Source organism: Dendrobates tinctorius, unplaced genomic scaffold, assembly GCF_039654945.1.
Source record: "Dendrobates tinctorius isolate UK_male_01 unplaced genomic scaffold, ASM3965494v1 ptg000196l, whole genome shotgun sequence".
Classification (NCBI taxonomy): domain Eukaryota; kingdom Metazoa; phylum Chordata; class Amphibia; order Anura; family Dendrobatidae; genus Dendrobates; species Dendrobates tinctorius.
In genome coordinates this window covers 13,079,151-13,102,350 of record NW_027361863.1, presented here as the reverse complement: position 1 = coordinate 13,102,350, position 23,200 = coordinate 13,079,151, and the positions used below count along the sequence as shown (strand labels likewise).

General features: G+C 45.6%; 1 protein-coding gene across 1 annotated transcript; it reads right to left on the bottom strand.

Annotated features, from left to right (window-relative positions):
* Nucleotides 1-21,429: 21,429 nt before the first annotated feature.
* On the bottom strand, nucleotides 21,430-22,383 carry LOC141056086 (olfactory receptor 9G19-like). Its single transcript, XM_073552745.1, has one exon. It carries the CDS (start codon nucleotides 22,381-22,383, stop codon nucleotides 21,430-21,432), a length of 954 nt encoding a protein of 317 aa, XP_073408846.1.
* Between the last annotated feature and the right edge of the window lie 817 nt (nucleotides 22,384-23,200).

Here is a 23,200-nt window from a genome sequence, read left to right as displayed (position 1 = left end):
CCTTGAAGACAGTCAGCCATTGTCTGGTCAGGGAACTGGTGTGGACGAGGTGGAGGAAGAAGAGGAAGATGAGGAGGAGGATGAGGGGGATGATTATTTTGGGGAGGAGGATGCTTCTCAGGGGGCAACAGAACATGTGGGCGTGCCAAGGTCAGGTACAGGGTTTGTGCGTGACTGGAGGGATGTGGATTTGCCAGAAAGTGCTCCTCCACCCACCACTGGCAGTGCAGCATTGACACCTGGAACATTGGCCTACATGTGTGACTATGCCTTGCCAATCCTAAAAAGGGGACCCCGCGTTGCCAAAATCATGAGGGATGACGACTAGAGTTGAGCGACTTTTGGTTTTTTAGGGTCGCGTTTCGTTTCGTGAAACCCGACTTTTCCAAAAGTCGGGTCGAGCAAGATCGTCCGATTAAAGGGAAAAGTCGGGGTCGTCCCGAAACACGAAACCCAATGTAAGTCAATGGGGAATAAAAGTCGGCAGTGAGAGGAGGACAGGAAACACACCTACAGTGCCCGTTTGAATGCCAAAAGCATCAATTCTTCTTACTTAAGCTTGTCAACCTTAATTAACTTCATAATACAAGTTACGCACTGAAAAATGGGGGTTATTTGGCTAAAGTTGTGGGGGGGGAGGGCAGGCTGCAGGTTTTCATGTGCCCTGGGCGAAAGAGCGCCCCTTTAACACATACCACAACTCATCATGCTCCGATACGGCAGAGAAATAGCGGTATAGTACAATGAAAAATACCTCACTTTTTACATCTCATGACGAGGCCCATCTATTTCTCCATACAGAATCATTGGTCCCATATAATGTTTGAAACAGTACAGTATATGATGAGCTCCACATAATGCTACAGTATATGTTGGTCCCCATGGATGAAGCTCCACTGTCTTATGGGCCCAAATAATGCTCCAAACATAATGGGCCCCATTTTCTAATGCTCTAGTGTATAATGGGCCCTGTAAATGCTGCTCCAGTGTCTGATGTCCACCTTTGGAATGTTCCAGTGTATGGTGGGCCCCATCTATCATTCTCCAGAGTATAGTGCTCCCCAAAAATTGCTGTCCCAACATTGAAAACAATCAAATAAGTCTCCTCGCTAGGGAATCCCTGTACTTGTCTGGACTCCTCGTCGTCCCCATCTTCCATCTCACTGCACAGTATTTCAACTTTGCAAGTGCTGTGATCCTGGGCAAGCAGGGGGGGCCCACTCGTTGGCAACGGCACTGGCACAGGGCCCCTGATAGTACGGTGGTGTGTCTGATGGCGGGTGGGCCGAACCTGCACTTTCATCTGCAGCTTCCTCTTTGTCACCGTGTAAGATGGAACTGTATATGGGAAGGGTAACCTGAGTTTCATCAGGGTCAGATTCAGGTCGTGTAGCGTGCGAGGGGAATGTAGTGGTCTGGGTCAATGTACCAGCAGATTCATCGAGCAGTGGCTGGGCATCAGTGCACTTGTGTCGCCCCCAGGAGTACGGTCGCCACAGTGGCATTACCTTCTTCCTAGGGAGTGTGATGTCATGCTTGGGAGCAACGAAGGATCTCTCTAGCAGGTTAACTGATTGGGCGGTGTTATTCCCACGAGTCATGACCCTCCAAACAGCGTTCATGAAGGCAAAGTGTTTGTTTTACGTGGGCAGTATGGTTGCAAAGCTGAACCTTAAAGGAATGTCCAGAAGGGCACCACCAGGAGTGGAGCCTACGGTTAAATTCGACTCCACCTGGGAAACCTCAACCATGCCAGCTACAGAACAGATGCACACATTGCAAGCTTAATCCCGTTAACGAACGAGACTCCGTCATGCCCCGCGGTCCGAGTCCGGCTTACTAGAGGGACACGTGAGGCTCTGGCACATGAGATTGGCCAATAACTGGTGTGTCATGCCCTTACATGTCCGTGGCTGCATGTGCGCTACACTGAAAAGGCCAGCGTTTGTCGCTTACAGGTGCAGATAACCCGCTGAACAACGTTAGTGATGGGGATCACTGATTACAATTATTACCTGCGAACAATGATTTCCCAGTAAGTGCAGGTCAACCGCAGTTCCGGAATTAGGCCTAACCGTCATTCCTGAAAAAATGAAAAACTTACGTGTGCAAACCACAGGTGCTGTAGCTTGCTTAACAGCTCGCCAGCCGTTCTCACGCCCAGTATGGATTACACGTGATTGCACAAAGGTGAGAAAGGGTACCGTATCCCCAGATAACATGTATGGATAGCGTACACATTCAAAATATATGTCTATACATCAGGAGGCAGGCTCAGACGGTGTTAGGCCCAGTATGGATTGCACGTGATTGCACAAAGGTTAGAAAGGGTACCGTTTCCCCGGATAACATGTATGGATAGCGTACACATTCAAAATATATGTCTCAGGAGGCAGGCTCAGACGGTGTTAGGCCCAGTATGGATTGCACGTGATTGCACAAAGGTTAGAAAGGGTACCGTATTCCTGGATAACATGTATGGATAGCGTACACATTCAAAATATATGTCTCAGGAGGCAGGCTCAGACGGTGTTAGGCCCAGTATGGATTGCACGTGATTGCACAAAGGTTAGAAAGGGTACCGTATCCCCGGATAACATGTATGGATAGCGTACACATTCAAAATATATGTCTATACATCAGGAGGCAGGCTCAGACGGTGTTAGGCCCAGTATGGATTGCACGTGATTGCACAAAGGTTAGAAAGGGTACCGTATCCCCAGATAACATGTATGGATAGCGTACACATTCAAAATATATGTCTCAGGAGGCAGGCTCAGACGGTGTTAGGCCCAGTATGGATTGCACGTGATTGCACAAAGGTTAGAAAGGGTACCGTATCCCCAGATAACATGTATGGATAGCGTACACATTCAAAATATATGTCTATACATCAGGAGGCAGGCTCAGACGGTGTTAGGCCCAGTATGGATTGCACGTGATTGCACAAAGGTTAGAAAGGGTACTGTATCCCCGGATAACATGTATGGATAGCGTACACATTCAAAATATATGTCTATACATCAGGAGGCAGGCTCAGACAGTGTTAGGCCCAGTATGGATTGCACGTGATTGCACAAAGGTTAGAAAGGGTACCGTAACCCCAGATAACATGTATGGATAGCGTACACATTCAAAATATATGTCTCAGGAGGCAGGCTCAGACGGTGTTAGGCCCAGTATGGATTGCACGTGATTGCACAAAGGTTAGAAAGGGTACCGTATCCCCGGATAACATGTATGGATAGTGTACACATTCAAAATATATGTCTCAGGAGGCAGGCTCAGACGGTGTTAGGCCCAGTATGGATTGCACGTGATTGCACAAAGGTTAGAAAGGGTACCGTATCCCCGGATAACATGTATGGATAGCGTACACATTCAAAATATATGTCTCAGGAGGCAGGCTCAGACGGTGTTAGGCCCAGTATGGATTGCACGTGATTGCACAAAGGTTAGAAAGGGTACCGTATCCCCAGATAACATGTATGGATAGCGTACACATTCAAAATATATGTCTCAGGAGGCAGGCTCAGACGGTGTTAGGCCCAGTATGGATTGCACGTGATTGCACAAAGGTTAGAAAGGGTACCGTATCCCCAGATAACATGTATGGATAGCGTACACATTCAAAATAAATGTCTATACATCAGGAGGCAGGCTCAGACGGTGTTAGGCCCAGTATGGATTGCACATGATTGCACAAAGGTTAGAAAGGGTACCGTATCCCCAGATAACATGTATGGATAGCGTACACATTCAAAATATATGTCTCAGGAGGCAGGCTCAGACGGTGTTAGGCCCAGTATGGATTGCACGTGATTGCACAAAGGTTAGAAAGGGTACCGTATCTCCAGATAACATGTATGGATAGCGTACACATTCAAAATATAAGTCTATACATCAGGAGGCAGGCTCAGACGGTGTTAGGCCCAGTATGGATTGCACGTGATTGCACAAAGGTTAGAAAGGGTACCGTATCCCCAGATAACATGTATGGATAGCGTACACATTCAAAATATATGTCTCAGGAGGCAGGCTCAGACGGTGTTAGGCCCAGTATGGATTGCACGTGATTGCACAAAGGTTAGAAAGGGTACCGTATCCCCGGATAACATGTATGGATAGCGTACACATTCAAAATATATGTCTATACATCAGGAGGCAGGCTCAGACGGTGTCAGGCACAGTATGGATTTGACGGCCCAGATTACACAGCGGAGGAGCAGGGAGAGGTAAAGATTGCAAATGCTGGGGCCCTGCCCAAGCAAGGGGGGCCCACTCGTGGGCGTCGGTACTGGCACTGGGCCCCTCATAGTACAGCGGTGTGTTTGACGGCGGGTGTGCACCACCACCGTCAGAGACACTTGATTGCACTATGAGGGACCCTGTCTCCAACGCCACTTCTGCTGTGTGCACCACGAACACCTCTGCCAAGCTGCCCCCGGCCCGTACGGCTCGTGTGAGAACCATCACCGCTGCTGTGTGCTGGGAATGCCTCAAGCAACCGTTTTACCAGAGTTGCTTGTTTATTAGCCAATATTAGGTCAAGGTTCTCCTGTGGCATGATGTTTTGTAATTTGCCTTTATAGCGTGGATCCAGGATGCTGGCCAACCAGTAGTCGTCATCGTTCATCATTTTGGCAATGCGGGGGTCCCTTTTTAGGATCTGCAAGGCATAATCTGACATGTGGGCCAATGTTCCCGGTGTCAATGGGTGGAGGAGCACTTTCTGGCAAATCCACATCCCTCCAGTCACGCACAAACCCTGTACCAGACCTTGCCACGCCAACATTTTCACTTGCCCCACGAGATGCATCCTCCTCCCCTAAGTAATCATCCCCATCATCATCCTCCTCCTCCTCTTCTTCCTCCACCTCGTCCAGGAGAGGTCCCTGAGCAGACAATGGCTGAATGTCACCAAGGATTCCCTCCTCCTCTTCCTCCTCATCAACATTGGCTGCAGACGCCTGCTCCTTAAGGTGCGTCAAAGTTTGCATGAGCAGACGCATAAGTGGGATGCTCATGCTTAGGATGGCGTCGTCTGCGCTTACCAGCCGTGTGCATTCCTCAAAACACTGAAGGACTTTACAGAGGTCTTTCAGCTTCGACCACTGCACACCTGTCAACTCCATGTCTGCTCTCAAAGTGCCTGGCCGTGTATCCTCCCACAAATGCATTATGGCCTGCCTCTGCTCGCACAGCCGCTCCACCATGTGCAGGGTGGAGTTCCACCTTGTTGCAATGTCGATAATGAGGCGGTGGTTGGGAAGGTGGAGCAATCGCTGCAGCTTCTGCATACGAACGGAGTGTACAGGCGACCGGCGGATGTGCGAGCACAGTCTTCGCACCTTCTGGAGCAGGGCTGTTAACTCCGGATAATTTTTGAGGAAGCACTGCACCACCAGGTTCAAGGTGTGAGCAAAGCAAGGTATGTGGCTGAGTTTTGAAAGGGCTATGGCTGCCACAAAATTACGGCCGTTATCACTAACTACCTTGCCTGCCTCAAGATGTACACTGCCCAGCCATGACTCAGTTTGTCGCTTCAAGTACTCGGCCAGCACCTCGGCGGTGTGTCTGTTGCCCAAACACATCATCTGCAACACAGCCTGCTGACGCTTTCCACTAGCTGCTCGATAGGGGGACACATCGTGTGCAACAGTGGCAGCTGCAGATGGAGTGCTCGTACGACTGTGCTCTGTGGACAAGCTTTCGCTTCTGGAGGAGGAGGAGGAGGGTCGAACGCCTACAGCCAACTGTTTCCTATACCGTGGGCTAAGCAGCACTGTCCCACCACCGCTGTCCCCTGTGGACCCTGCATCCACCACATTAACCCAGTGCGCAGTGATGGACACGTAACGGCCCTGGCCATGCCGACTGGACCATGCATCAGTTGTGAGGTGCACCTTTCCGCTCACTGACTGCTTGAGTGCATGGACAATGCGGTCTTTCACATGATGGTGGAGGGCTGGGATGGCTTTGCGAGAGAAGAAGTGGTGACTGGGTAGGTCATAGCGTGGTACTGCATAGGCCATGAGTTCGCGGAAAGCTGTGCTTTCCACCAACCGAAAGGGCATCATCTCAAAAGAGATTAGTTTGGCAATGTGGGCATTCAAACCCAGTGTACGCGGATGAGAGACTGAGTACTTTCTTGACCTACTCATAGTGTCTGGGAGGGTGAGCTGGACTTGAGAGCTGCATATGGTGGAAGTAGCGGTGGACAGGGCGGACTGAGAGAGGGTTGATGATGGTGATGGAGTTGGTGTTCTTTCTGATGGCCTAGAATCAGTCTTTCGTTGATATAACAGTGGGATTCCCTGACTGCTGTGGCCTTGCAACGACACCTCAACATTTGCTGCTGTGCTAACCGGTGGGCTTACAGTGGGGGAAACAATGTAGCGTTGCTGACTACCTTCGTTGTGATCAGTTGCACATGTGGCACTTGAGGTTTGGTGTTGTGTCCACGCTTGCAAGTGCATGCTGGTTAAATGTCTAAGCATGCAACTGGTATTCAAATTTTTCAGATTTTTCCCTCGGCTAAAGGTCTTTGCACACTTCTTACAGATAACCTTGGCCTGATCATGAGGATTTTGGTCAAAAAAGTGCCACACTGCACTCTTCCTACTTTGGCAGACATTTTGCGGCCTAGCACGCTGTGATCTTTTGACCCTCTGGACAAGCTGTCCAGCAACTCTTTTGATGTTTGGAACCTGTCTTTGGAGGGCTACGGGCCTGCCAGATAACAGCTGTTGCGATGTCGATGTCTGCTGTGGATGCTCCTCATCTGAGCTATTGGAAGCAGCACCCTCTTCCCCCAATGGATGCCAATCTGGGTCAACAACTGGGTCATCCATCACCTCCTCTTCTATGTCATGTGCACCTTCCTCTGTGTCACCGTGTATGGTGGTATAGTGTGCGGGAAGGAGCACCTGAGTCTCATCAGGGTCAGAATCTGGCTCTGTACACTGCGAGGACAATGTAGTGCTCTGAGTGAATGTACCAGCAGAATCATCCATCAGCGGCTGTGCATCAGTGCACTCCATGTCAGATTCATCTTGGCCTGGGTAATTCACCATTTGACTTGATAATCCAGGCATGGTATGTGAAAACAGCTCCATGGAGTAATCAGTAGTATGGCCTGCGTCTTCCTTCAATCTTGGTTGGGGTGAAGGACACAAGGAAAGGTGTGGTTCATGAACATGAGCCTCCAATGACGACTCAGTGCTTTTACTTTTTACAACTGAAGAAGAGGAGGCGATAGAGCTGGAGGCTGAGTCAGCAATGTAAGACAAAACTTTTTCCTGATGCTCTGGCTTTAAAAGCGGTTTGCCAACTCCTAGAAAACTAAGCGTTCGAGGCCTTATGTAGCCAGACGATGACGCAGGCTCAACACCTCCTGCATTCGGTCCTATTTTGCTCTTGCCACTACCATCAGATCCACCACCAACACCATCATTACCAGCTGCCAACCCCCGCCCAATTCCACGGCCTCTTCCACCAGCCTTCCTGATTTTTGGTAGAAATGTAGACAAAATCCAACAAACTATATAGTAATGTAAAACAAGGTACAAGGTGTCTATAGGACAGGGGAGATTTTGAATTTCTGCAGACACTTGTGGACACTGGACACTTTTGGATTGTGTGAGGCCCACTGATATCTGAGCGCTATGTCACAGGCTCGATGGCACAGCTGTGACCAAAGTGACTAGAGGATAAGGGAGATTTTGAATCTCTGCACACACTTTTGGACACTGGACACTCTTGGATTGTGTGAGGCCCACTGATATCTGAGCGCTATGTCACAGGCTCGATGGCACAGCTGTGACCAAAGTGACTAGAGGATAAGGGAGATTTTGAATCTCTGCACACACTTTTGGACACTGGACACTTTTGGATTGCGTGAGACCCAATGAATATCTGAGCGCTATGTGACAGGCTCGATGGCACAGCTGTGACCAAAGTGACTAGAGGATAAGGGAGATTTTGAATCTCTGCACACACTTTTGGACACTGGACACTTTTGGATTGTGTGAGGCCCACTGATATCTGAGCGCTATGTGACAGGCTCGATGGCACAGCTGTGACCAAAGTGACTAGAGGATAAGGGAGATTTTGAATCTCTGCACACACTTTTGGACACTGGACACTTTTGGATTGTGTGAGGCCCAATGAATATGTGAGCGCTATGTGACAGGCTCGATGGCACAGCTGTGACCAAAGTGACTAGAGGATAAGGGAGATTTTGAATCTCTGCACACACTTTTGGACACTGGACACTTTTGGATTGTGTGAGGCCCACTGATATCTGAGCGCTATGTCACAGGCTCGATGGCACAGCTGTGACAAAAGTGACTAGAGTATAAGGGAGATTTTGAATCTCTGCACACACTTTTGGACACTGGACACTTTTGGATTGTGTGAGGCCCAATGAATATCTGAGCGCTATGTGACAGGCTCGATGGCACAGCTGTGACCAAAGTGACTAGAGGATAAGGGAGATTTTGAATCTCTGCACACACTTTTGGACACTGGACACTTTTGAATTGTGTGAGGCCCACTGATATCTGAGCGCTATGTCACAGGCTCGATGGCACAGCTGTGACCAAAGTGACTAGAGGATAAGGGAGATTTTGAATCTCTGCACACACTTTTGGACACTGGACACTTTTGGATTGTGTGAGGCCCACTGATATCTGAGCGCTATGTCACAGGCTCGATGGCACAGCTGTGACAAAAGTGACTAGAGGATAAGGGAGATTGGATTGCTTTTAAAAAAGCAGTTTGCGGAGCAGTGGGTAAACAGCAATGCCAGCCTGTCAGGAAGCCTTAAAAGGCAGCCCAACAACCAACACCACTGATACACCACAATATAGCCTCCCCTTGCACTGCACACACAGTGACTGGTGTGTTGTGCAGGCCAAATTGCTAGCAGCAGAAGCAGTTTTTTTTTCTTCTCAGCAGGACAAAAAAAAAAATTGGGATTGCTTTTAAAAAAGCAGTTTGCGGAGCAGTGGGTAAACAGCAATGCAGGAATGTCAGGAAGCCTTAGAAGGCAGCCCAACAACCAACACCACTGATACACCACTATATAGCCTCCCCTTGCACTGCACACACAGTGACTGGTGTGTTGTGCAGGCCAAATCGCTAGCAGCAGAAGCAGTTTTTTTGTCTTCTTCCCTGCCTAACGCTCTCCCTACAGAATCAGCAGCAACCTCTCCCTATACTGAGATCGGCAGAAGTAAGATGGCGGTCGGCGTGCACGCCCTTTTATACCCCCTGTGACGCCCACCAAAGCAAGCCAATCACTTGCATGCCCTTCTGAATGGTGGTGGTGACCCCTGCCTATGTCATCACGTTGCCCACAGTGTCCGTGGATCCTGATTGGCTGAAAAAGAGCGCAAAACAAACTTTTGAAACGCGACTTTGGCGCGTAAGTCGCCGACCTCGTGGCCGACCTCATCCTAGGGTCGGGTTTCGTTTCATGAAACCCGACTTTGCCAAAAGTCGGCGACTTTTGAAATTTTTCGACCCGTTTCGCTCAAATCTAATGACGACTACTGGTTGGCCAGCATCCCTGATCCACGCTATAAAGGCAAATTACACAACATCATGCCACAGGAGAACCTACAGCTAATATTGGCTAACAAACAAGCAACTATGGTAAACAGGTGGTTTGAGGCATTCCCAGCACACAGCAGCGGAGCTGGTTCTCCCACGAGCCGTAGTGGGCAGAATGGAAGAGGTGTTTGTGGTGCACACAGCCGAACTGGCGTTGAAGACAGGGGTTTCCTGACCATGCTGTGGTCTGATTTCTCTAGTCCCGCGCACACGACAGCTAATGCAGAATCGATTGCAAGTGACAGGAGACAGCAGTTGTCAACTATGGTTATAAACTACTTCGCCTCCCATATCGAGATTCTCCCACACAGGTCATTCCCCTTTGATTATTGGGCCTCAAAACTGGACACATGGCCTGAATTGGCACAAAATGCCTTACAGGAGCTCGCTTGCCCTGCTGGTAATGTGCTATCTGAAAGAGTCTTCAGTGCTGCTGGATCAATCCTGACAGAAAAAAGGACCTGTCTGTCGACCCAAAATGTTGATGATCTAGACCTTCATTAAAATGAAACATGCATGTGTTTCAAAAGATTTTGTCCCACCCTCCCCTGATAACACATAGGTTGCCAGAAAAAAGGCTCGCTTTTGTACTCCTCTTCCTCTGAGTTCTCCAATTCCTCCATTTGCAGCTGCTGAATGTCCTGAAAACACATCAACATATGCCATTTTTTAAACCACCCGAAATGGGCTGCCCCCCCCACCCCAGGCCCAGAGTCAACACCTGCCACACCCGGGCAAGTGCTGTTGCCCTGAACAGGTGTGTTGGCTGGCACAGGGCCTCTCATAGTACAATAAAGTGTCTCTCACTCACCGTCAGACACACTGGCGTACTATGAGGGGCCCTGTGCCAGTGCCGTCGCCCACGAGTGGGCCCCCCATGCTTGCTCAGGGCCACAGCAATTGCAATACTTACCTCTCCCTGTTCCACCGATGTGACGTCTTCTGCCTTTCCTGACAGTGACATTCAGGTTACAGAGCGCGATGACATCAAAACTGTATGCCCTCTACCGAAACAGTACAAGTGCAGAGAGCTTTAAAATGGCAATGCTGTGGAGTCCAGAGTAGAGCAGTGCCCAGTGAGGAGAGGTATTTCATTTTTTAAAATGTTGGTCGCATTTTTGGGGGAGCAATATACACTGGAGAATGATATATGAGGCCCATCATACACTGGAACATCATCCATTTGGCCCATCATATACTGGAGCATTCCAAATGGGGGACATCAGACACTGGAGCAGCATTTACAGGGCCCATTATGCACTGGATGATTAGAAATGGGGTCCATTATATATGGAGCATAATTTGGGCCAATAGCACACTGGCGCATCGTCCATGGGGACCAACATATACTGGAGCATTCCAAATGGGGGACATCAGACACTGGAGCAGCATTTACGGGGCCCATTATACACTGGAGCATTAGAAATGGGGCCCATTATGTATGGAGCATTATTTGGGCCCATAACACACTGGAGCATCATCCATGGAGACCATCATATACTGTAGCATTATGTGGAGCTCAACATATACTGTATGGAACATTATATGGGACCAATTATTCTGTATGGAGAAATATATGGGCCTCATTACTCTGTATGGCGCACTAGGTGGTGGCCATAATACTATATGGAGTAATATACTGTCCGTTTTTTGAGCTATTGTAGAATTTAAAATAGATAGTTGTCATGTCATGTAAGTAGTGAAGTATTTTTAATTGTACTATACCTATATTTCTGTGCCGTATCGGAGCATTATGAATTGTGGTATGTGTTAAAAGGGTGTACTGACACTCTTTGGCCCAGGGCACACGAAAACCTGGAGCCAGCCCTACCCCCCCACAACTTTAGCCAAATAACCACCAGTTTTCAATGCGTAAACTATTATTATAAAGTAAATTAAGGTTGCCAAGCTTAAGTAAAATAAGAATTGATGTAGTTTGCATTGAAATGGGCACTGTGGGTGTGTTTACTGTCCTCCACTCCCTGCCGACTTTGCTTCCCCATTGACTTGCTTTGGGTTTTGTGTTTCAGTCGGCCTCCGACTTTTCCCTATAGTCGGCCGATTTCGCTCGACTCGACTTTTTAGAAAGTCGGGTGTTGTGAGTTCATTTTCCCCTTCACTACTGAAGCCCGAGGAACTCCCTCTTCTGGTAAAGAAAGGTAGTGAGCCTGATTATCAAACACCTGAGTCTGATGATAATGACTGGCTGAGTGGAGTTACTGACTGGATATAAGGCTGCCGACGCCCTTCTGCCCTGCGGGTGATTTCTCTGTGGGATCCTTGGAGACCAGTCTGAATTCCTGCTCTTCTAAAGCTAAGTTTTCTGCTCGGCTTTTTGCATTCTTGCTTTGACTTTGTTTTGCTTTGTTTTTCTGGATTTCTGCCATTCCTTGCTGGGGTGTGCTGAATTCCTTTAGCTCTGTCTTCTGAAAATACCTGAGTGCTGATTTAGTTTTTGAAGCCTAGCTGCTTCAGGGTCTTTTTTTTATATCAGCTTGTTGGCTTATGTCTTTGATAGGGTTTTGGCAGATTGGAGACAGCAACCTTACTTTCCTGTTCTGTTTAGTTAGCTTGGGCCCCGTCTTTGCTCAGTCTATCTTTCTATCTGTGTGAGTGTTTTTTCATCTTGCTTCACCGTCATTATATGTTGGGGGCTGCCTTTTACTTTGGGGTCTGCTCTGGGGCAGTTTAGATTTCCTTTTCTGTCTTTAGGCTATTTAGCGCTCCGGCTGTGATCGAGGGGTCTAGGGCATCGTAGGAACCCCCCACGACTACTGCTAGTTGTGTTGATAGGTTCAGGGGTCTGCAATCTGATAGTTGCCAACTTCTCTGGTTTTCTGGACGTAGCTTCTATTTTTGTGTCTGCCTCCTACGGTGACTCAATCATAACAGAATCACCCGCCATACCGCAGATCCTAGGGTACTCTATAGCAGGAAAGAATTGTAAAAAAAAAAAAAAAAAAAGTGTGTATATTTTTTCCTCTATATCTCTGAGGCCGTAGGGGGGATTTTTTTTTTTTTCTCTCAATGGAGATAAAACAATTGTCTGATCGTGTGGAGCAGCTCGCTGCGGAAGTGCGGGGAATTTCCGCCTACCTTGCTCATTCACATGCTGCTGAACCAAAGATTCCTACACCTGATGTATTTTTTGGGGATCGGTCTAAATTTTTGAATTTCAAAAATAATTGCAAATTATTTTTTGCCTTGAAGCCTAACTTGTCAGGGAGCTCCGCGCAGCAGGTTAAAATTGTCATCTCTTTGCTGCGTGGCGATCCCCAGGATTGGGCGTTTTCTTTGAAACCAGATGATCCTATTCTGACTAATGTGAACGCATTTTTTCAGGCCTTGGGGTTGTTGTATGATGAACCTAATGCCATTGATCAGGCTGAAAAGACCCTGCTGGCATTGAGCCAGGGTCGTGATTCTGCAGAATTGTACTGTCAAAAATTCCGAAAGTGGGCAGTACTTACTACCTGGAATGATAATGCCTTGGCTGCTCTCTTTCGGAAGGGGTTGTCAGAAGCCGTAAAAGATACTATGGTGGGATTTCCTGTTCCCTCTGGTCTTGACGATTCTATGTCATTAGCCATTCAGGTTGATTGGCGTTTGCGCGAACGCAAAGCTGCACGAGAGGTGTTGCCACCTGTTGAACAAATGTCTGAACCTATGCAATGTGATAGAGTTTTTTCCAGAGAGCAGCGTCAGGAGTTCAGAAGGCGTAATAAGTTGTGTTTTTTCTGTGGAGATGCCTCGCATATTATTTCTGTCTGTCCTAAATGAGAGAAACGCTTTGCACACACGGCTATTACTCTGATCTGCTCCCTGTCCACATTTTCCGCCAAGGTTTTGTGGATTCGGGAGCAGCCCTGAACCTAATGGACTTGGATTTTGCTAAACGTTGTGGATTTCCGATGACACCTCTGCAGACGCCTATCCCTTTGAGGGGGATTGATGCTACTCCTTTGGCTAAAAATAAACCTCAGTTTTGGACCCAGGTGGTAATGCGGGTCGCCCCAGACCATCAAGAAAATTGCAGATTTTTGGTGTTGCATAATCTGCATGATACTATTGTTCTGGGGTTTCCCTGGTTACAAATTCATAATCCAGTTTTGGATTGGAAATCTGTGTCTGTGGTGAGTTGGGGTTGTCGGTGTGCCTTTAGTGAGGCTCCGGTGTTTTCCACCTCTCCTCAGTCGCATGATGTTCCTGATTATTTGGCGGACTTTTATGATGTATTTAGTGAGAATGAGTCTGCGTCTCTGCCTCCTCATAGGAGTTATGACTGTGCAATTGAACTGAGCCCGGGGTGTAAATTTCTCAAGGGTCGGCTCTTCAATTTATCTGTACCCGAGCACGAGGCTATGCGATCCTATATTAAGGAGGCGTTGGAGAAGGGTCATATTAGACCATCCTCGTCACCCTTAGGTGCCGGGGTTTTTTTTGTAGCCAAAAAGGATGGATCATTAAGACCTTGTATTGATTATCGTGCCCTCAACAAAATTACTGTTAAATATCAGTATCCCTTACCCCTGATTTCTGATCTATTCTCCAGAGTTAAAGGTGCTTGCTGGTTTACCAAGCTTGACCTCAGGGGAGCGTATAATCTTATTTGCATTAAGCATGGGGATGAATGGAAGACGGCGTTTAATACTCCGGAGGGACATTTTGAGTACCTGGTGATGCCTTTTGGGCTCACTAATGCCCCTTCTGTCTTCCAGTGCTTCATGAACGTTATTTTCCGAGATTTTGTCGATAAATTTTTGATTATCTATCTGGATGATATTTTGATCTTCTCCAAGGATTGGGATTCTCATGTGGAACATATTCGGACTGTGTTCCGGATCTTGAGGGAGAATTCCCTGTATGTCAAAGGATCTAAATGCCTTTTTGGAGTACAGAGGATTTCTTTTTTGGGATTTATTTTGTCCCCGTCAACTATTGAAATGGACCCGGCCAAGGTACAGGCCATTTACGATTGGGTTCAGCCCACTTCTTTGAAGGCCCTCCAGAAGCTTTTGGGTTTTGCTAATTTTTATCGGAAATTTATAGCAAAATTTTCTAGTATTGCCAAGCCATTGACTGATTTGACTAAGAAGGGTGCTGATGTGTTAAATTGGTCTCCAGAGGCTGTTTCTTCCTTTCAGGAGCTGAAGCGAAGATTCACCTCCGCCCCGGTTTTGCGGCAACCTGATGTCTCACTTCCGTTCCATGTAGAGGTGGATGCTTCTGAGATTGGTGCAGGAGCTGTTTTGTCCCAAAAGGATCCTGTAACATCTAAAATGAATCCCTGTGCTATCTTTTCCCGAAAGTTCCCTCCATCTGAACGTAACTATGATGTGGGGAATCGGGAACTGTTGGCCATGAAATGGGCATTTGAGGAGTGGAGACATTGGTTGGAGGGAGCTAAGCATCAAGTCGTGGTCCTCACTGACCACAAGAATTTGATTTACCTAGAGTCGGCTAAGTGCTTGAACCCTAGACAGGCTAGGTGGGCCTTGTTTTTTACACATTTTGATTTTGTGGTTTCTTTTCTTCCTGGAACTAAGAATGTCAAGGCAGACGCCCTCTCTAGGAGCTTCTTTGCTGATTCTCCTGTGGTGACCAAGCCTGCTACCATCTTAGGCGAAGGGGTAGTTCTTTCTGCCATCTCGCCCGATTTGAGACGTGCTCTGGAAGAGTTCCAGGAGGACAAACCTGAGCGTTGTCCCAGTGGAAAGTTGTATGTTCCTGACCAGTGGAAGAAGAGAGTGATGTCTGAAGTTCATTGCTCTGCTTTGGCTGGTCATCCAGGTATTTTTGGTACTAGAGATCTGGTGAGTCGGTCTTTTTGGTGGCCCTCCTTGTCTCGTGATGTCAGGAATTTTGTGCAGTCCTGTGGGACGTGCTCTCGGTCTAAATCGTGTTCTCGCTCTAGTGGGTTGTTGATGCCTTTGCCTGTCCCCAGGAGGCCATGGACCCATATTTCAATGGATTTCATCTCTGATATGCCTGTCTCTCAAAGGATGACTGTTATTTGGGTGATTTGTGATAGGTTCTCTAAGATGGTTCATCTTGTACCACTCCCTAAGTTGCCATCTTCCTCTGAGTTGGTGCCCCTGTTTTTACAACAGGTGGTTCGCTTGCACGGGATTCCTGAGAACATTGTATCTGACAGAGGAGTCCAGTTTGTGTCTAGATTTTGGAGAACTTTCTGTTCCAAGCTGGGAATTCAGTTGTCCTTCTCCTCTGCTTTTCACCCTCAGACCAATGGGCAGACAGAGAGAACAAACCAGACCTTGGAGTCATATTTGAGATGTTTTATTTCTGCTGATCAGGATGATTGGGTTTCATTTTTGCCCTTGGCCGAATTTGCTTTAAATAATAGAGCTAGCTCTGCCACTTTGATGTCACCTTTTTTTTGTAACTTTGGGTTTCATCCTCGATTTTCTTCAGGGCAGGTGGAGCCCTCTGCCTGCCCAGGTGTTGACACTGTGGTGGAGAGAATGCACCAGATCTGGGACCAAGTGGTGGATAAGTTATCTCTCTCCCAGGAAAAGGCCCAGCGGTTTTCCAACCGACATAGGACCATTGGTCCCCAGTTTAAGGTTGGTGATATGGTGTGGTTATCATCAAAAAATATTGCTATGAAGGTGGCTTCTCCTAAGTTTAAGCCTAGATTTATTGGACCTTACAAGATTTTGGAGATTATTAATCCGGTCTCTTTTCATTTGGCTCTTCCTGTCACATTTAAAATCCATAATGTGTTCCATAAATCTTTGTTGAAGAGGTTTGTTGAACCTGTTGTTCCGGGGGTGGCACCTCCAGACCCTGTATTGGTTGAAGGTAACATGGAATATAAGGTAGAGAAAGTACTGGATTCCCGTCTGGCTAGACGGAGACTCCAGTATTTGGTTAAGTGGAAGGGATATGGTCAGGAGGATAATTCCTGGGTCTCTGCCTCTGATATTCATGCCAAAAGATTGGTGCGTGCCTTTCATCAGGCTCACCCTGATCGCCCTGGTGGTGTGGTTGAGGGTTCGGTGACCCCTCCTCAAGGGGGAGGTACTGTTGTGAGTTAATTTTCCCCTTCACTACTGAGGCCCGAGGAACTCCCTCTTCTGGTAAAGAAAGGTAGTGAGCCTGATTATCAAACACCTGAGTCTGATGATGATGACTGGCTGAGTGGAGTTACTGACTGGATATAAGGCTGCCGACGCCCTTCTGCCCTGCGGGTGATTTCTCTGTGGGATCCTTGGAGACCAGTCTGAATTCCTGCTCTTCTAAAGCTAAGTTTTCTGCTCGGCTTTTTGCATTCTTGCTTTGACTTTGTTTTGCTTTGTTTTTCTGGATTTCTGCCATTCCCTGCTGGGATGTGCTGAATTCCTTTAGCTCTGTCTTCTGAAAATACCTGAGTGCTGATTTAGTTTTTGAAGCCTAGCTGCTTCAGGGTCGTTTTCATATCAGCTTGTTGGCTTATGTCTTTGATAGGGTTTTGGCAGATTGCAGACAGCAACCTTCCTTTCCTGTTCTGTTTAGTTAGCTTGGGCCCCGTCTTTGCTCAGTCTATCTTTCTATCTGTGTGAGTGTTTTTTCATCTTGCTTCACCGTCATTATATGTTGGGGCTGCCTTTTACTTTGGGGTCTGCTCTGGGGCAGTTTAGATTTCCTTTTCTGTCTTTAGGCTATTTAGCGCTCCGGCTGTGATCGAGGGGTCCAGGGCATCGTAGGAACCCCCCACGGCTACTGCTAGTTGTGTTGATAGGTTCAGGGGTCTGCAATCCGATAGTTGCCAACTTCTCTGGTTTTCTGGACGTAGCTTCTATTTTTGTGTCTGCCTCCTACGGTGACTCAATCATAACAGTCGGGTTTCATGAAACACGACTCGACCCGAAAAAAGGCAAAGTCGCTCATCTCTAGTTGTGATGTTTTCCAGTTTTACTATCTCTGGACCATCCTCTTAGGACCTACTGTATACCTCTACAATAGAAAAATATTGAAATACTATTATACTGTGTTTTAATTTATATCCATGTTGTTAGAATCTGTTCAATTTGTGACTATCCGCCATTTTCTTGTAGTGTTCTGGCTGCTGGTCTTTTACCTTTGGTGCTGGGTTTGTCTTGGGTCGGATGATTGTATCACCCTTTATTAACCTACACCTGTCTCCCATTTCTTGCTGGACAACAGTGGTAATCCGAATGAGTTCTGGCTTGGAGCTTTGTTTTGCCTTCTGTGTGTTTAATTAGTGCAGCACTGGGACCTCCGGTTCTGCAAGTCTTCTTGTTTCTGCAGCCTTCTCTTTGTTTTCTATTAGGAGATAACCCGTTTTTGTACCCAGTCCTTAGATCTTTCAGGGACACCCTTCCCCCTATCTATAGGTCTTTGCTTGAGGTTAACCTAGGGTCGTTGGTGGGTCTATTCACAAGGAATGGGTCGCCCACTCCATCATAGGGTATCAGCCTAGTCACAGTGCAGGGTGAGTTTTCCTCCTGCTGCCCTAGTCCTGTGCTGCAGTACCGTAACACCTGTCTTTGAGCTGTTGCTAGGGACAAACATAACTCAATGGACACATTCTGGCTTCATATCTATGAACCTGTGTTCATCCCTCCCTTTTGTTATTTTCTTTCATAGGTGGATTCACATTTTTTGTTTATTTGCTTGATTTCAGTATGATTTATCATTATGTCTCCTCATTCCCCGCCACTAAATCACCAGGGTTAACGTGATCTGTGCTGCTACAGGCAGTCCAATTTTTGGCAAGGGTGTCTATGATGCCCATAGTATATTTTTTAAAAATGTACCCCCCATGGAGAAATTTTTGTCAGGCCAGGCAGTGCATGTACTGTATATAACGAGAGTGACAGACTACCCAAATAAGGAAATTTAGGCCTAAAATGCCTTAATTTATGGCACATGGATGTATAAGGCATGTCAGAGATAGACCCCACTGTAAAATGTGGCCTGTTTTTTAAAAAAATGCAACATACTGCTGTATTATAACTTGATTACCAGACAGGAAAACACTGGAGTACCGGCCTAAAATCCAGAAATTTTTATCACACGGATGTATGAGGCGTGTCACAGATATACCACACTGTAAAATATGTTTCTTTGTTTTTTGGTGGATGCAAAAGACTGCTGGATATAACGAGAATGACAGACTACCCAAAAAAGGGAATTTTGGCCTAAAATGCCTCAACTTTTGGCACACGGATGTATGAAGCGTGTCAGAGATAGATCCCACTGTAAAATGTGGCCTGTTTTTTTTAAAAATTCAACATAGTGCTGTATATAAGTACAGTTTCACCCAGGACTAAAAAAAGAAAACCGCCGTAAACTGGCAAAACTTTGAGCACACACAGATATGAGCTGCCACGTTGATACTACTACAACAAATGTGTGGTCTGTATTTTTTTGGGCTAAGAACTGCTGTATTTAACCAAAAGTGACAGCTAGGCAAAAAAAAAGAAAACAGCTGCAAACTGGCCAAACTTTGAGCATGCACAGATATGAGCCGCAACGGAGATACCGCTACGACAAATGTGTGGCCTGTATTTTTTTTTTGGCTAAATACTGCTGTATTTAACCAAAAGTGGCAGCCAGGCAAATAAAGAAAACAGCCGTAAACTGGCCAAACTTTGAGCATGCACAGATATGAGCTGACACGGAGATACCACACCAAAAAATGTGTGGCCTGTATTCCAATTACACCTGGGGCTAGCTATATATGGCTAATATATCCCGCAGGTAGCAGCAGCAGCACCAGAACGCAAGAAGGGAATGGACCGTCTTGATGTATGCAATGATCTATATACACACATACAGTGCCTGCATGCCTTGCACTGATGTGCATAGAGTGACGTACACTACCCTGCCTGCCTAACACTGGAACCTATATACTCTGGAATTAGCCCTTAGAAGGACTGTTGGTTTAGCTGGATTTGAGTATTTAAGATGGTAGACCCCACACTGACTAATAAATCCCCAATTATGACTCTATCAAGGCAGCCGCTCTCCCTACACTCTCTCAATCCAGAGCTGAATGTGCCAAGCAGGGCGTTGTCCGGTCTCTTATACCCGATTCTGCTGTGCAGCCAGCCAATCACTGCACGACCACAACCAAGATGGCTGCGGTGTTTCATAGCCTGGCAGACAATCCCAGCATCGTGATTGGGTCTCTATAGTCCACCAAAAATGCTGGGTGGAGACCCGAGTTCCCATCGAGTAATCCTGGAAATGCTCGGTGCTTGCCGAGTATACAGAGTACAGTGATACTCGGGCGAGTAACGAGTAGTGGCGAGCACGTTCGCTCATCACTAGTATTGAACCTACTTTTCTCAGTGTTGCATTACACTATTTCCTCTAACATGATTACTTTACTACTAGGTTATATTGGGGAATCGCTAGCTAAGAAAAACTATCAGATATCTTTCATAACTAAGATTGCTCTATCTAGCTAGAAAATGTATTGCCTTACATTGAGGTCTAAGGAGTAACCTTTCTCCTTGTGGAGAGTGACAAGCCAAGGCTAGCATGTCAGAGTGAGGAGATTTATAAGCTATAGGTGCTCTTCTGCAAAATTAAATATGCAAATTGTCTCCTCAGAGAGGAAGAGGACTAGAACTCTAGCTTCTAATAGTTGTCATTGGAGTTCTAGTCCTCTTCTTCTCTCCGATGAGACAATTTGCCTTACATTGCAAAGATGAAACACCTCTTACAATGAATTAAGTATTATCAAAATTGACCCTATGCTCCATCTTGTAAGATTTGAATTTCAAAGGAGCGGTATTCCACATAAATTTGAGGCTTTATGGACCCCATGGCTAAATACCCCGGGCCTTGATCCATTAACTTTGACATGGCCTCAATTATTATTAGAAAATGTCATTATATCATTATATTATTATCTTCTTTTAAGTGATAAAAATGAAAAATTCCTAGATGGAAAGTCAAGGAGATTTTGGACCTTTATTTGCAAACAGTGAACCCTTGTTCGCTTTAGGGTACTCCTTTGTGATCCCACAGTGGGAAAGGGAGGGTTTTTTTTTCTATAGGCACACTTTCACTGTATTAAGTGCTTTATGTTTTGTTGTGTTTTTATCTTATTGATCTTATTGTATTTTTTTTAAAGTTCAATAAAAACTTATTAAAAAAAAGAAAAACAAGCACAGTAAATCATAAAAAATCCTAACCACCAATGCGTTTCTGGCATCAAGTGCCCTTACCCATGTTGTATGATATGATATGGTGCCAGAAACGCTTTGGCAGTAGGAATGTTTTTATGATATTTCTGTATTAATTTTAAACATTTAGGAATACAGCATTTAAGAAATTTTAAAATACATTTGTTGAGCCGGACCATTGTTTCTTTGGAAAAAAGTTTTTACATACTCAGTGAAAAAGTCATAAATGTATAATTCCTGAGAGTCTCCACCGCTGGTAACTCACCAAGCTCCACAACGAGAGTCCTAAACCCATCAATCCTTCTCACAGAGAAGATTACATGATTTGGAAGCAAGGCATCTACACTGCTGCTCCATTCAATGTCCATGGCGCAGATGGAAACAGTCCCATAAACATGAAATGGAGAGTCAGACCTCACCACTACTGCAATTACTTGTCATTTTACTGCGTGACCACAGATCTAGTCTTAGGGGTGCCACCGGTGAATCTCTGAGCATTCGAACATTTATTACCTCTTCAATGGATAGATGATAAATGTTTTTGGCTTTTTTCAAGCATTAAAGGGAAATTTTGAAATTTGTGCAAATAGACTGTGCTAAAGGAAAGTAAAACCCACTTTGCATCTGTAGTACAATGGCAGCTGTTCCATCATAAAAAGCTTATGGATTCTGGATATCTAAGCAGGTGTTTCTTTATTCTGCAAAGAGCTTTTTTCACCTCCTTATTTTTCAAGCTGTAAATGAGAGGGTTGAGCATTGGAATGACTCCGGCATACAATATGGCAAACACTTTGTCCTGGTCCATGGAATAGCTGGACTTTGGTCTCATGTACATGCTGAGGACCGTTCCGTAAAACAAGAGGATGACTGTGAGGTGTGAGGAGCAGGTGGAGAAGGTTTTGTGTCTTCCTTCTTTAGAGTTAATCTTCAAGATTGTAGAGATGATATAGATGTAGGACACCAAGGTCATTATCGAGGAAACAAAGCCAATGATGGCACTCGGGCCAAGTATTGCCATCTCTATAGTTTTGGTCTCACTACAAGACAGCATCATTAGAGGTTTCATATCACAGAAGAGATGGTCTATTTCATTTGACTTACAAAAGGTACAGGATGAAATTAGAAAGGCGTAAAGAATGCCATCAAAAACTCCTATACTCCAAGATGTCCATACCAACCCGAAGCAAAATGATAGGCTCATGAAATAAGAGTAACGTAAGGGATGACAGATGGCCACGTAACGATCGTAAGCCATGGCAGCCAAGATTAGGTATTCCGACACCATTAACACCACAAAAAAGAAAACCTGAGCGATACAACCATGGAAGGAGATGACATTGTTCCCAGTTAGAAAGATGTCCAATAACTTTGGTAGAATCATTGAGGTGAAGGACATATCCAATACTGACATGTTACACAGGAGTATATACATGGGAGTGTGGAAATGCTGATCAAAGCAAAATAGACCAATTGTTAATGAATTTCCAATCAATGTTGCAGCATAAATGACCAGAAATATGAAAAAGAAAACCAACTGGAAGTCTGGAAGCTCATGGAAACCGAGGAGAACAAACTCAGTGACGGTAAAGTTTACTGTGTCCATTTAACAACACTGAACAGAAATTGAAATTGTCTTTCATCAAGAAGTATCTTAAAGTATTGATTAGCTTAATGACAATGAGAAAAAAATCTGGAATATATGGAATATTTATGTAATAGAAATATGCCCCAGAGATTTCACTTTACTACTAATTGTACAATGACTCCCGGGATTGAAAGCAAGCAAGACACCATGATGGTTTTAATGATCATAAAGTCTTAACAATTACATTTCATGATAAAACTTACATAACTTACACCAAGTTCTAAAAATATACAAAATAACTGATACAATATTTAACATTGATAGCAATAATATTATATGTACAGTATATACTGAAAACCAAAGCAAGTCAGACTCAAGGCTAAATTTTAATCGATGAGAGAGAACTTGAGTTTGTTTCCTTCATGCTTTACATATAAGACAGTTCAGTCGGGGTCAAAAGATTTGTGACAGACACAAATTTTTGCTTTCACAGTTTGCTGCTTCATGGTTTTTAGATCTTTTAGTCGGATGTTTTTAGTTACTGAAATATCAGCAATTCATACGTTTTTAAACTTTAATTGACAAAAACATCAAGTTTAGCAAAGACTCGATATTTTTCGCACTGAACCTTATTTTCATATGACAGCTCACATGTCTAATTAGGGTTTTGCTTCTCCATCTGTTTTCTAAGGACTGACCACAGGTTTTCAATGGGATTGAGATCTGGGGAATTTCTTGTTCATGGATCCAAACAATAAATTTTTAGTTCACATAGCCATTTAGTTATCATATCATGTTTACCTTATGACACGGTCTCCATCATGCTTGAAAAACA

Excerpts from the sequence above, each read along its gene's own strand:
- LOC141056086 (XM_073552745.1), bottom strand. The coding sequence starts at position 22,383 with ATGGACACAGTAAACTTTACCGTCACTGAGTTTGTTCTCCTCGGTTTC.